Below are 14,405 nucleotides of genomic sequence, written 5' to 3'. Positions count from 1 at the left end.
TAAATGATGAGATTAAGAGATCATTAGTTCATAGTTTGTCACATCATGACACAGAGCATTGTAATCTTAATAATTGAAAAAACAGATGTATGCTAGCATTTAGAGCTAAAGAAGATTGTAGAGGCAGAAGGCATTTGAAGGTGAGGATGAGAACTTTGAAATTAACAAAAGAGAAAGAGAGTCAGTGCAAATGGGAAAAAAATGATATTTAATACAGGTTAGAATATGAGCTGCTGAGTGCTGGGGGAGTTGGTGAGTGTAGAGTGGAGGTAAGACAATTATCTATACCACCATAAAATGCAAGGATTCTGAAGATAGAATTTTGAATGATCCAAAGCTTTACTGACGAATTTGAAGGATATAGATTCTCAAAGCAAATCAATAAAGAGATACAGAGATAATAATAACATGCTTTATTGTTAAATGCCAGGTAAAAAAAATTAAACAAATCAACTTCATAATTAACATTTCAAATTAAAATCTTTCTTCAATGAGAGATGTAAAAAAAGCCCTTAGTGGTGTGTTATCTCATGCTATAATTGACAGCTGAATGTACCAAGAACCATAGGAATGTCTTATTTAAAAAATATTTATTGCATATTAACAATTGCAGTGCTATTTGGTAAGGCTAATGAAAATAATCAACAGTCACAATGCGTTTCGTCAAAAAGGGTTCCTAGTGTTGCAAAAGAAGGGGTGAAACAATTCGAGTATGTAATACAATAAGCCATTTTTTTTCAAATAATTAGCCATCTTAGCTAGCATTATGATGCCATCTTGTCATTAATACTCTGGATTTGATTAGCAAAAGGCTACAGTTTGATTTGGGGGTGGAAGAATTATATATTTTTCATGTTTCATCTCCTCTCCAGAAGGAACTGTTTTAGGGATTTGCTGCCTTCTATCCAGTATAATGCAGACATTATATTCTAAGTAAAGCAATAAGAACACTGATTTAGGGGAAAAATGTTCTCTTACAGGGAAATTTAAGTGGAGATTTCTTTTGATCTTTCGAGGGCAAACATATGATATGTGTTTGCAATGAAAGTATCATTGATGATTTGCATTTTGATAAAGAAAAGCCTTTTAAAAACAAATTTAAAAAATGGGAAACCTGGCCTTTTTTCAGTGATTCTGAAAGTCATCAGTTCACTTAAATCTGTCCTCTGTCTTTCACCAGTGTACAACAAAACACTGGGGTGCTTAGATTTTGGGGGTTTTATATGGGGTCTATCAATGTTATCCTGCGCTTGTTATTTTCTTCTTCTCATTGAGACAAACACTATTGAAAGAAATCTTTGCATTTACTCCAAGGGTCTCTAATCAGACATGGATAAAACTAAAGCAGTCAGCTGCCCAAAAGTCATTAAAGAGCAATAAATATATTTGCAATAATACAAAGAACTTCAAATACTTTGAAGTTAAAAAAAAAACTAGCAGAAACATATCTGTAAGCCTAGCTTACAACCCACAGCAAAAAAAAACACACATTAGGAAAATCCTATTGACAGGTAAAAAAAATCTAACGTACGTACAGCGATTAACACGTGATTGTAAAAATAAAATAAAAATTAGTGCTTTAAGAAATGATTGCAACAGCAATTAAAATACATGCTATTTACAGGGAGCTTTGAGCTATTTTTTATTTAGCAATTGACTTTTTTAAACATACAGTTATTGTGAACTTTAAGCAGTGGGGAGCAGTGATACCTGCTAGTGTTAATTGTGATGCCTTATGGCCTGACCTTTTCTCAGCAGTTGATTGACCTCTTGTGATTGGTACAATCTAGTTTTCTTGAAAACGTTTCAAGAAACCTTTATATGCAAATTTTGAATATGAATTTATGTTGTAAGATGTGCAGGTATGAAGGAGGTTATTGGACGTGGTATTCTGGTGCTGTGTCAGTTTGAAGTTTAGTAACTGGGGCCACTCACATAATGAGAAAGTTGATTGCTAAGGACAAAACAGCTCTTTGTCTTGCAATGACTTACTCACTCCCACCCCTTTCAATGTCTTCTCCCCATTTCCTGAAGGTGCTCTTTTCTGGGGGTCAAGTTCCATGGGTGCCAGCTGTCCTGGAGTACCTTGCCCAAGTGACAACATTTGTATGTCTAAGGCTAAACAGCGGTGAGCATACACATGGAAGGTATCACAGCTTCAACTTATGTCTCTACACAAGCACTTCCCAGTCCAACCATTGGATAACAATCAGAAATTGGAACTATGGCTGATTGTTCCTTTCTCTGAGTCAAGTTGTAGCATCCTTACTGCTGCGATTAGGATACTAAGAACTCTAGAGCGTATGTTCTCACACGCAAACAGGTCACCAGCTCCCAAGTAAAAGAATTATTAAAGGGGATTAAGAAATTCTTTGTTACAATAGAGGAAAGTTAAAGCTAATCCATTCTGATTCAGTAACAGTCACATTAAATGCACTGGATACAGTATCGCGTGAGCTATTACACAATAACTGACATGTCCTTTCTTTTAAAATACCATTTACATTAGGGAATATTTACAACAGTCACTCTAGACAGTAGTTAAAATGAAGATATCCCAGATTCCTACGAATGAAGGTTAAATCTATTCATCCAAACAGGATATATGGAATGTTTTACAGGCACATTGGGAAATGGAACCCGCAGGAAGACACTGTTCTCACAGGCCATTTAAAGCAGTGACTTTGGTGAAGGGCAAATTCTTTCTTAGCTCCCTCCTACCCTCTTAGTATTTGGGAATGACCTTTTGTAAATATTTGTGCTCATTGAGGTGATGGAGATAGTGCTGAGGAACTGGAACACTATCTACATTGAGAATCCAGTGTTAGCATCAAGTTCTCCTTAGTCAAGTGCAGCAATTAGATAAGGAATAAAGCTCCCTCAAGTCTGCTGGGGTACCCTTACCTCTGGATCAAAATGGCTGAAATTCATTTCAGATTGAAGGATTCCAGCCAGGAGACTGAGATTTCATTGCATCAATTTAAGAGATGAAAAACCAGTGTCTAATCCTCAATGCTACCCAGCTGCCAATTTAACTGGTCTGAGTGTTCATGCACAAATTTCAATTGAGAGAGTTGTGCTGAAGCTGAAATATTTTCTAACACTTGCATTCTCTGTGGGTCACTACAATTTTGCAACATTCTGCACATTCTCAACTTCTAAATTTGAGATAGGTTTCCATTCATAGATTTAATACAAGTAACGTTTTGTCATGTACATAGGACAACAAGCTAGAAATAATTAGACGCTTCAATGAGTGACACAATCCATGAAACTTTGGAAGGCTACCAAACGCACGAAAATTTGAAGGAAATTGCATTGTCAACATAAGTGACCCAATCCTCCAGAACATTCGATGTTATTGCAGTGTATCATTTAGTACAGTTGATTCAACTATATACAACAAGTTTCTTGTAACTCTTTGCAGCCCAAAAGGTACTTTTTTCTCTCTCTTACAGGGACGGGATTAACAGATAGGAGCATTTTTCAATCCAGCCTGTCTAGTGTAAGGCTATTAGTCAGCAATCTATGTGGACCAGTTTACTGACTGACTGACTGAATTACAAACTAACACCTATTACTTCTTCCTTCCTCCATTGATAATTGGTAACTCAAGCAATACACTCTGTTCTCATTCCTTTTGTCAGCTTTCTTGCTATTCTTGTCTCCCTGAAATATGGATTCTTGTTGGACTGTGCATCCGTAGATCCCAGTATTCCTTCCAGTACCTCAGATAAGGGACCATCGCTTAGATGGTGAATGCTAACAAGCAATCTTACAGTGGAGATCAGTGCAGCTCATTTAAATTCTGGCAACAGATGGAGTTTGCAGTGACGGGGAGATGGGATAGGGAGGGGTCATTGAATAGTGAGGCAGGCAGCAGAATAGCAACTTTTAACAAATGTTTCTTCCCTTGTTCAGGGCACTGCAACTACTTATAGCACCACTGAAATGTAGCTGCATCAGAGATCAATGCAAATTATTTTTAATATCAGAGTGTGGAATTTCTTAATTTTGTGTGATGGTTGGACAAGGTAGGATTAAAAGGGATATATGCTAGTTATACAACCTCCATACAGTCTCTCCTATTTAGTGCATGGCTGGGCAAATTTGGTTTTCAGGATGCAATTTCAAATTGTATACTTCTTACAGAAGCTCTCAGAGCCATTTGGTCTGAACCACCAAGCAGCACAAAATCATTTTCTTTGACTATCTTTTCACTAAGCTGTGTCTTTTACAAAGCCTGTACTGCACAGAATATTTCATCCCAGACATATTTGCAGGAAACAGAAACGTCCCCTTCCCCCCCCCCCACCCTCAGCAAAGTGTAAAAGCTCCTGTCCCAGCAGGATGGTGAAGTGGTTAAGTGCAGGTTGTGGGTGTGAGACATACAGAACTTCTCAATCACACCAACATCTCCTTTGGTCATTCTGAATAACTTTGTTGTCTTGGGCCAGAAAAGATCCCTCACTGACAGTGTATCTCTTCAAGAGGAGAGCGAGTGGTCCATCTCACTTGGGAGCCCCTTCCTGTTCAATTGCAGACTCTGTAGAAGTGGAAGCTGTATTGTGTGAAGGTCTCTCCTGCGGAAGTGCTCTCACTGTTGCATGTAGCCTGGCTCTGCCGTGAAGAAGAGAGATTGTTGTAGTCTGTTCCACATTATACAATCACTGTAACATGCATGTAGCACAGCTGAGATTGTGTCATGTACAAACTGTGTGTCGTGTAGAGCAACTGCAAGTTGAAATCTAGTGTGCTCCTACACTACTGAAACTGGAGATCATCAAGAGAGCCAGCAGATAGCCAAGCCTTTAAGAGTGTGTCTTGGATGAATCCCAGACTCATGCTGTCAGAAACTCCAAGATTGGATGTCCCATTCTGTGTCATCTTTCGCTCCATAAGTAAAGTTTTAAAAATAATTTGACTGTATTTGGCAGCACCTGGTCTGCTTCCTTGCTGGACCCACTTGTACCGTTCTGGATGTCAATGTTATACATTTGATAGCAGTAGGAAACTGCGAAAGGAGTTTCTTGACCAACCCTAGCACCCTTGCTGACCTTGTAAAGAGCAAATAGAAGATGAGTCACTCTGCCAGGGGTTGTGTTACAAGAAAGATTAAATCCGGTCAGAGAAAGGTGAAACTGTTTGGTATTGTTCCTCTCCAACAAGGTTAGATTGCCAGAAGCTTAACTATTAGTTACACAAGTTGACCCAGAGGTTTTTATTCTTGGGATTGTGAAAGTTTAATGGGACAAGGAACAAATGCATTGTTACACCAGTTAGTAATCTAGCCAAGAATTCTCTTCAATCTTCTCCATTGTATCAATTATCCTTGCAACCATCAAGATTATGATAAACCTGAATGTAACAATAAGATGACTCCACCTTAAGTGAGACTCCAATTGAGGTTTAGAGGTCTACTGAGTGTAGGAGGAGTGAAGAGCTGAATAAGACAAAGAGTTTCACCAATAAATGATGGGCTGGATTTTAAGTTTCTTGTTGATTGAGGAAGGTGCAATGGAAACTGAGAAGTCCACTCACCCTTACTGTCTGCATGTTCAATGGAGCATCAGACAGCCAGTTAGTAGCTGTTCTGGCATGAAGGAGGTTTCGCTCCTTCCTTTGCACAAACCTTTACCCTTGCTCCCTTCTGACCTTGTATTATTATCAGGTTTAATGTTTCTCATTTCTGTTTTTCGGTGCCACAATACAGTTAGCTCTTGTGACATTGAGTTAATATAAAATGTTTTACAGTATTGAATTTTTGTTGCAACCACATTCACAGTGGGATATCAATCACACCTTGTGTGTTCTGAGGAACCGTGATGCAATGAGGGGCACACTGATACTGTAGGGCCGGCTGTGCTGTGGCAGCAGGATGATGCTGCAGTCACAACTAGATTTGTAAAAGCCCCTCCCTCCCTGTTCCTACAATTGGCCTTTATTATTCAGTGAATGTGCCCATCAATAAAGAATGTCATTAAAACTCATTCACCTTCCGGCTGGTATATTTAATCATGTTTCCAGTGGCTGGACTTTTCTACCACACTTTTATCTTTAGCTGTGCCCAAAAAATATAGTGGACAATGAAAAATTGCCAATGATTTGCACTGTTGGCCAGCTTTACAGGTGGCTAATGAACGATTTTAAAATGGTGGGCAGGTTGCTGATTTTGGTGCCCGTGCGCTCTCATACAACAGCAAGGTTAGGATGGAGCAAGGGGAAGGGTCTGTGCCAACCAGTCAAACCTCCTTCCTGCCTGACAACCGCTAACTGACTCTCTGATACATCACTAAACATACAGGTGGCAGGAGGTTGCTGATCTGATGTCATCATGCTGCATTTTTTGTCAGGATGGTGGGGGGCATGATTTGGGTATGGAATATTCAATCACAATTAATCTAGTCCCATTTTCAGGGAAGCAGAAGCCATGCTACAGTGCTCTATACAACGTTCAATGATTTTAGATTGAAAATGACAAAGGTGCATTGAGAAGAAACAGCGTGTGGGGAAAAGGAATGACAGATTGCAAAATGGCCTTCAGACCGCTTTCATGTTAAAGATTGACTTGATACTCACTGGATCAGCCACTCGGAAGTGATAGGTGATGTCAAAGTATGGTGCAACCACCAATGGCCACTTGTGTGTTGTTCCCTGTGGTAGAGAGAAGAGAGTGGAATGTAAATACAATATCAACCCCAAAAGGATTTCAAAACCCATTCTTCTGCCTTTCTTTAGCATCAGTTATTTATTCAGAATTGTTGGCTTCTTTATGAAAGCATTAGTTGACCAAACTATTATTGGCAGGGTCATTTATTTCCACAAGGCAATGTTATCCACCAAAATGAAAGCAGAAAGCGCTGGAGAAACTCAACAGGTTCAGCAACATTTGTGCTTAAAAATTGGCAAGGGCAAAATAATCTGCATTTTTATGTGTTGAAACACTAACAAAAGCCCAAACAATTTTAGAAATTTAACTTGGGTAACTTATCCAAATGTATTATTATTCATGACCATAACAAGTGGTTAATGGTTGTAAATACCTTGGCATAGGCATTTCTTCAGCTAGCCTAGGTTTGGGGTTCAGTGGCTCCATGTAAGACAAATAGAGGAAATGGAACTCAGCTCAACTTTGGAAACATAATTCTCATTGAGTCAGGGACTTAGATGAGACACTTCAAGGCAGTTCAGGCAGATATTTGTGTGGGGATGCCTGAAGATGGTGTAACAATGGGAGAGGTAGAAGCTCAGCTCTAGATGACACTGCTAGCTTCGTCAGCAAATAATTCAAGGTAATGGCAGTTCAGCCAGCCTTCTGGGTGGGATTTCTCAAGGAGATGAAGCTCAGACAGCTTCCTTTGTGGCCTATCTAAAGGAGATGGAATTCAGCCAGGCTCCTTGGTCATTACCTAGTGGAGGTGGAATCATTCAAATTCTTGCAAAACCTTTGAGGAAATGGATCTTAAATCAGGAATCTGGGTGAGATTCCTGCCCATTAAGTTCTTCAGTGGAATATCACAGAAATTGAGCTAAGAAAGGCTCCTGTTTGGATTTCCTTAAGGATAAGGACACAGGGGCTGCTTAGTATATACGCTAGTCCCACCAACTTAATAAACAATCCAATTTCAAGAAATACTTACTCATACAGTCCTGGAATGGCCAAAAATAGAACAATGTTTTCACATGACAAGAAAAATAAAGGCTAAAAATATCATATGCTTCAGTATTCAGGCTCTACCTTGGTGACCGACGTTTCGTTTTTCAAGCCCATATTCGAGATACTCCCACATAAATTGCCATAGTTGACACTGCACAGGTTAACGGCCAGAGGCACTGAGGTCCTAGCAAAGAAAGAAGGAAAAATGGTAAGGCCAACAGGAAGGAGTGAGATACTCGGGCATTATCCACTTTGGAGTCTGGAAGGGCGGCATGAGTCGCATCCAGGCAGCTTCAGAGGTTAATAATGTGGTTCAGAAGACAGTTGGCATCCTGAACTTTGTAAACAGTGGCATAGAATACAAAAGCAGGAAAATTATGATGAACTTTTATAAAACACTAACTTGGCCTCAACTGGAGTATTGGACATCATAGCGTAGAAAGGATGTGAGGGCTTTTGGAGGCACAGATGGGAATTAGGAGACCCTGCAGATTCAGAGAAGATTCTGAAGGAATTGTCTGAGGAATTGAAGACCCCACTCGGGAATTCCCCAGCACCTGGAACTCCTTCATAGTCTCCATTTAAGATCAGAGAATCTGCAGCGTTCCAATGAAATTCATCAAAGAGTTACTCAAAGAAAATACAGAGTCTAAATTCGGAGTAAATATTCAACAGACTCGATACTTAGCTCAAATAGCCTCAACTACATCTTCCCCCGACTGTGCACTGGCAATCCCCGTACATAAAGCCGCTTCACCTGCTCCAAATCTGACCACACTTCCTTTGCCCCAGAAGCCCTTCACTGCGCCCAGCCTGGAAACGCTGCTGCTGGATCTGAAACCCTCTAGACCTAACACCCACCCTCTCCACCCCATCCCCACCCACCAGAACCAACTTCTCCTACCCATCCTGACCTAAACACTGCATTACTTACTAGTCTGCTTGTCACCTTGCACCCTGCCCACTTGTTACGCCACTCCCTGAAACCCTACCCAATTGGCACCCTCCTTAACTGGCTCCCTACCAGCTACTCATCAGAGAGCCTACTTCTGGCACCTTAATCCCTACCAGCTGTCACCATACTCAGCTGGCATCCTCCTTATCTGACATTACCTCCAATCCATCTGGCATGCTATTCCCTGGCACCCTAGCCCTACCCAGCTGGATCATGCCTACCTGGCATCCTACCCCCATCTTATCTGGAACACTGCTCTCCGAGCAGCTTAATCTCACACTTACCTTATGGGTTTGATAATTGACACCAGTTGTCAAAATGACTGTAAGGCCTTCTAAATATCAGAATGCGGCAACTGACTGTTGTGAAAAGTGGTGTGGTTTCTCTTCCCCCAATGGCTCTGCGCTATGAGAGAACTTAGAATGGAAGCCCAGCTCCAGATTCCTGAAGGAGCCCAATGTGGAATCTCCTCTCAGAAATGTCAAACTCTCTTCTTTTGTACAAATAGAAATTGGGAAATCCAGCCCAATAATATCAATAAAGCAGACAGAAATGAACAATGAGTCCAAAAGAAAAACATTCAGAACCAACATCTCTGAACATGACGGGCACAAACGTGCCTATTCACATTGGCCCTCCCACCACTCCCCTGCCCACCCAGAAAAAGTGAGAGTTTACAGAGAACAAAAAAAGTTAGGAAAAACTTCATAGCTGCTTAGGTCCTTCACTTCCATTGTCTGGAGTCTGCACTGACATAATTTTATTACGAACAGCCCTTGTGATAACTTCTCACTCAAGAGCAGCATAATGGGCTCAAGGTGACAGCACACCAGAACCCTTGGAAGATCAGGGTGGATGTTACTTTTCCAAAAGTGCCCAATTAGCTCCTCAAACTGCTAATGAGTAAAAATTTCAGAAAGCATACCAGCCAGAAGGTTCAATTCATGGCTTATACCGAGATAGCTCATGTCCACCAAAGAAGCAGTGAGATTCCTACAATCATGTCTCCTAATCTGTCCAGTAGCAGTGATGAGAAAATCCATGTTTGGATGCAAAAGAGGACAGGACCGAGGGCAATGACTCCCATTGACAACAACCTCAAAACAATTGTGTATATTTGGAATCATTAACATCGCAAAATGTCCCAAAGTCCCATAGAACCATCATCTGTCAAATTTGACACTGAGCCAACTAAGGAGTTATTCAGCATGTGACATTGTCTTTGGTCCATGCCACAAACTGCATTCACTACTCCTCGATTTCAACCTTCTCCTTGGCAATTGTCTGAAGATGAGCCAGACTGATTTCAATGTTGACCTGGAGTTGGGCTACAGACCACATAACCACACCATCACTAATTCGACCTCTGACTCTACTCTTGCCACAGATCAATTATTCCTGTTGAAATTCTCAGCCATAATTTTTGAAACTTCCAAATATGACTATTTAAATACAATCATGGTTGGCACCCAAGTTATTAACTTTGTAAACTTAAAGTCATCTAAAACTGTGTCCAAACACCCACCAATGTTCCATTCGCTCATCACCCAGGGCTCACTGATCCACGTTGACTATTGGGTAAGCATCGCCCCAGTTTTAAAATTTCAATTCTTCAAACGTTGGCATGTTTGTTTTCTGGAATTTCCACCCCCCAGGGCTCCCTGACACTGGGTAACAGCTGCTACTGGCCACTTAAGTCCCTCACTCACTTAACATGACAAGTCTTCCCCGGTGGAAATGACCTTACCCTGACAGGATTCTTCTCATGAATCAATTCCATCTTTGCAAATGATTTCTTATCAATTCTCATGCTTTATCCTGAATCCCCCACATTTTGAATTTAATTCAGCTTTTCATGTGGAAATACTTCCAAAATCCTTTTGTAAGTCAGGATACAAATTATCATTCTGTTTATTATAGTACACTTAAATTGTCACTTTTTTCAAAACAGTCAAAGAGATTGCTCAGGCATGATTTTGCCTTTGTGAAACAGGTGTGAACTAGGCTATTGTAGAGGTAATCTTTAAAATGGTCCTGATGATCTAAGATCTGAAGTATTCAATTTAACTTTAATTGTGAACTTAAATCAATAAACCATAAACCCATGACCTTACTTTTGGCCTTAAGCCACATGGCAAATCTCACTTGACAGCATAAATATAGTCAGATACAAAGGCTTACAGGATGTGGTTCTAGTGTCTGACTTGACAGACACCAGGGCTTAAAGTTTGGTTAGACCGAGTCCAAGCATATACTTTTATTGCTTTATCTCAACTCACGCATCACAAAATCCCCAACACTATTTGTTTCCCCACACACCCAGTTCAGGTACTCCTGCTAGACCCTACTAGGTGATATGATTACTGACCACAATTAAAAAGAATATAACATTAATACCTTGCTTGCTTCTTCATTACAAATAACCAAACGTCAATTAATTTTTGAAACACTTTAATCATATAAGGATTGACTATATCATATCAATGGAGAGAAGCCTGTTTGGTCCTTATTTGTCTCTCTGTTTAGTCACTTTTTTGCAAATGGACACTTCATTGGTCTATTTCTAATCTTGTAATTCCTCCCCAGTGTCCAATGGCAGCCATGTATTGATTGTCAGTAGTTCACAAATCTCCTGCGTGGTCTTTTCAGCATTTTAGGATAAATACCAGAGATCTATCAAGTGGCTCAACACAGCTAGGGAATCAGCAGGGGACTTCAACTGAAGTTGGGGAAGGGAAAAAGAAACTTCTCCTGATGGTTAACCAGTGATCCCTACACATATGTCAATATATACACAACTTATGGGAAGGAACAGGATGTCCATCTTGTCATGTTACAGCATGTCCATAAAGACACTTGCAAATTTTTACAGATGCACCATAGAAAGCATCCCATGTGGATGCACCATGGTGTGGTATGGCAACTGATGTTCCCAAAACTACAGAGAGTCACGAACACAGTCCAGTCCACCACGCAAACCAGCCTTCCATCGTTGACTCCATCTAAACTTCTCGCTGCCTCGGGAAAGCAACCGACATAATCAAAGACCCCTTCCACCCCAGTTATACTCGTTTCCATCCTCTTCCGTCGGACAGAAGATATTGAAGTTTGAAAACACATACAAACAGACTTAAGAACAGGTTCTTTTCCGCTGTTATCAGACTTTTGAATGGACCTCTCAAATATTAATGTTGATCTCTCTCTCTGCAGCTGTAACACTGTATTCTGCACTCTGTCCTGTTACCCTAATGTACTTTGTATGGTACGATCTGCCTGTATAGCAAGCAAAACAGCACTTTTCACTGTATCTCGGTACGTGATAATAATAAATCAAATCAAAAAATATCGTAAGAATTGATACTGTTTAGGCTTACGTGAAGGTTAATCACTTTGTTGACATACTACTGATAGGTAAGGACTAAAGCATTTTTCCCTGAAAATTAAGCTAGAGAATTTTGTTCAAATTTACAGTGAGCTCAAGAGACATATTAACAGAAGCTCTACTTTCAAGAAAGCAAGTCACTTACTTCATTTGAAGAGTGATGGTGACATCTATGGGTGTGGTCTTGCTGACTGGAATTGAGTATGTATAATTCCCTGAACTAAAAAAAGGAGCATAAAACAGTTAGTGTGCAAACAGATGATGGCAGCTGCAGATAATGCTACTCCTTTCTTACAATCACAGTTTTTTTCCACTGGTCTATAACCATTTCTTAAAAATATAAATATAGGATTAACAGTACCATAACCACTATAGAAACCAATGGATTTTTTTTATTATTCGTTAATGGGATGAGGACGTCGCTGGCTAGGTAGCATTCATTGTCCATCCCTAATTGCCCAGAGGGCAGTTCAGAGTCAACCACATTGCTGTGGGTCTGGAGTCGCATGTAGGCCAGACCAGGTAAGGATGGCAGTTTCCTTCCCTAAAGTGAACCAGATGAGTTTTTCCAACAATCGACAATGGATTCATGGTCATCATTAGACTCTTAATTCCAGATATATATTGAATTCAAATTCCACCATCTGCTGTGGCAGGATTGAACCTGGATCCCCAGAATGTTATCTGGGTCTCTGGATTAACAGTCCTGCGATAATACCACTAAGCCATTGCCTCCCCCATGTAATCGCCCTCGGATTACAAAAATGCATTTCTATCTTGCCTCATTCCCAAAATTAGGAGCAAATTTCAAGACTTTTAAAACATCTGAAACAATGATTTTTGGTTCCCTTCCTTACTCATGTGTCATTTTGAGCTTAAATTAATCATCTCAATCTTTATCCATTACTGATACTGGCTCCAATGCATTAATAAATTTGACCCAAGCTTAATCTTTCCAAACATGTCACCAATAAATTTCTGAGTTAAAACTATAACGTTGTTCTGGTTTCTGGTTAGTACACATTTTCTAAAAAAAATACTTTAAATAATGCCAAAGAACAGATATCTTGAGACTAACAGAATTATCTTAAAAAGGCACGGAACATTCGTATTAAGTTATATATTGTCCTGGCTTGAATACTGCTAACGTTTCAAGTCCTGTGACCCTTCTTTAGAGGAATCGAAGTATTAAGTCTGTTCCTCTCTCCACAAATACTGTCCGATCTGCTGAGTTTCTCCAGCAATTTCTGTTTTTGTCCATTTCAGATCTCCAGCAGCCACAGTTTTTTGTTTTATATAACTTAAATATTGCTGTATTGTACTAATTTATCCACTCTGTGAATTAATAAGGAAATTAATACAGCATTCTGCATCATTAAGTGTATATACAGTAGTATCGATCCAGTACACATCCCTTGTAAATACAGATATAGAAACAGCAATAAATGACATATCTAGGGCTATTGTTTTGCAGCTGGTGTAGGTACATTGGTCAGTGCACCACCCAAATCCATTTAATGAATCTGATTTAATATACACACCCAGTCTATGCATAAAAGGCATATTAAGTGAGTTCACACTGTTACTGCGCACATATGACTGCTGAATTAAAAGTTGATCAACCAAATACTTCATCTAGTAGTCTCACTGAGAACTCATTCTCTACCTGCATATAGAAGGACACCAATTCAGTATGTCACACCAGTCCCCCTGTGTCCATATATGAGGGCTTCATCAGACATGCTGCACACAGATTGTGTATATATAGAAGCAAATTACTGCAGATGCTGGAATCTGTACTGAAAACAAAAATTGCTGGATATCACAGCGGGTCAGGCAGCATCCATGGAGAGAGAGCTTTGATGAAGAGTCATCTGGACTCGAAACATTAGTTTGCTCTCTCTCCATGGATGCTGCCTGACCTGCTGTGTTTTCCAGCACTTTTTGTTTTATGTATATATAATGTCCTCTTCCCAATGTATAGATCTGATTCCCCAAACTGTGCACAGTCCAGTCTATTATCCTGACTGAGAACTCAATCTTCTTCACTATAATGTCCTGTTTTTATACTGACACTTGATAGTGCTACAGTCACCACAGTAAGAATCCAGTGCTGCTGATATTCATTACCTGCAGGATCCTTGGCTCAGGCAGTACTGCTCCGAGATCACCAGACCGTTCTCAATGATCTGGATAGAAGTCAAGGTAGTGTTCTTCCCTTTGGGAGGAGAAATGGGATAGTTACAATGTTCCAACAAAGAAACATGGCCTTTCTGTAAAATTTTAAAATATTGGCAGTGCTGCATATGTAATGCGTACATATTTAGTACCCTAATGTATGCTGGATGATTTAGGTTGTGTGTGCAGTGTGCAAGGAGCTGTTGCTTCAGTGTGTTTGTGTTTAAGAATCT

General features: G+C 40.0%; 1 protein-coding gene across 3 annotated transcripts in view; it reads right to left on the bottom strand.

The window, feature by feature from the left end:
• Nucleotides 1–396: 396 nt before the first annotated feature.
• Nucleotides 397–14,405, bottom strand: part of myrf (myelin regulatory factor) — a 236,290-nt gene continuing 222,281 nt past the window's right edge. For all 3 annotated transcript variants that reach the window (XM_048607104.1, XM_048607106.1, XM_048607105.1), the window contains 5 exons: nt 14,125–14,212; nt 12,140–12,214; nt 7,739–7,841; nt 6,580–6,654; nt 397–4,620 (listed from right to left, as the gene is read on the bottom strand). In XM_048607104.1, coding sequence (XP_048463061.1) covers nt 4,534–4,620; nt 6,580–6,654; nt 7,739–7,841; nt 12,140–12,214; nt 14,125–14,212 — 428 coding nt within the window. In that variant the 3' untranslated portion in view covers nt 397–4,533. The remainder of the gene's footprint in view (nt 4,621–6,579; nt 6,655–7,738; nt 7,842–12,139; nt 12,215–14,124; nt 14,213–14,405) is intronic.

The sequence above is a fragment of the Rhincodon typus genome, chromosome 17 (genome assembly GCF_021869965.1).
Source record: "Rhincodon typus isolate 14 chromosome 17, sRhiTyp1.1, whole genome shotgun sequence".
In the NCBI taxonomy this organism is placed as follows: domain Eukaryota; kingdom Metazoa; phylum Chordata; class Chondrichthyes; order Orectolobiformes; family Rhincodontidae; genus Rhincodon; species Rhincodon typus.
This window is presented reverse-complemented; position numbering and strand designations above follow the sequence as displayed.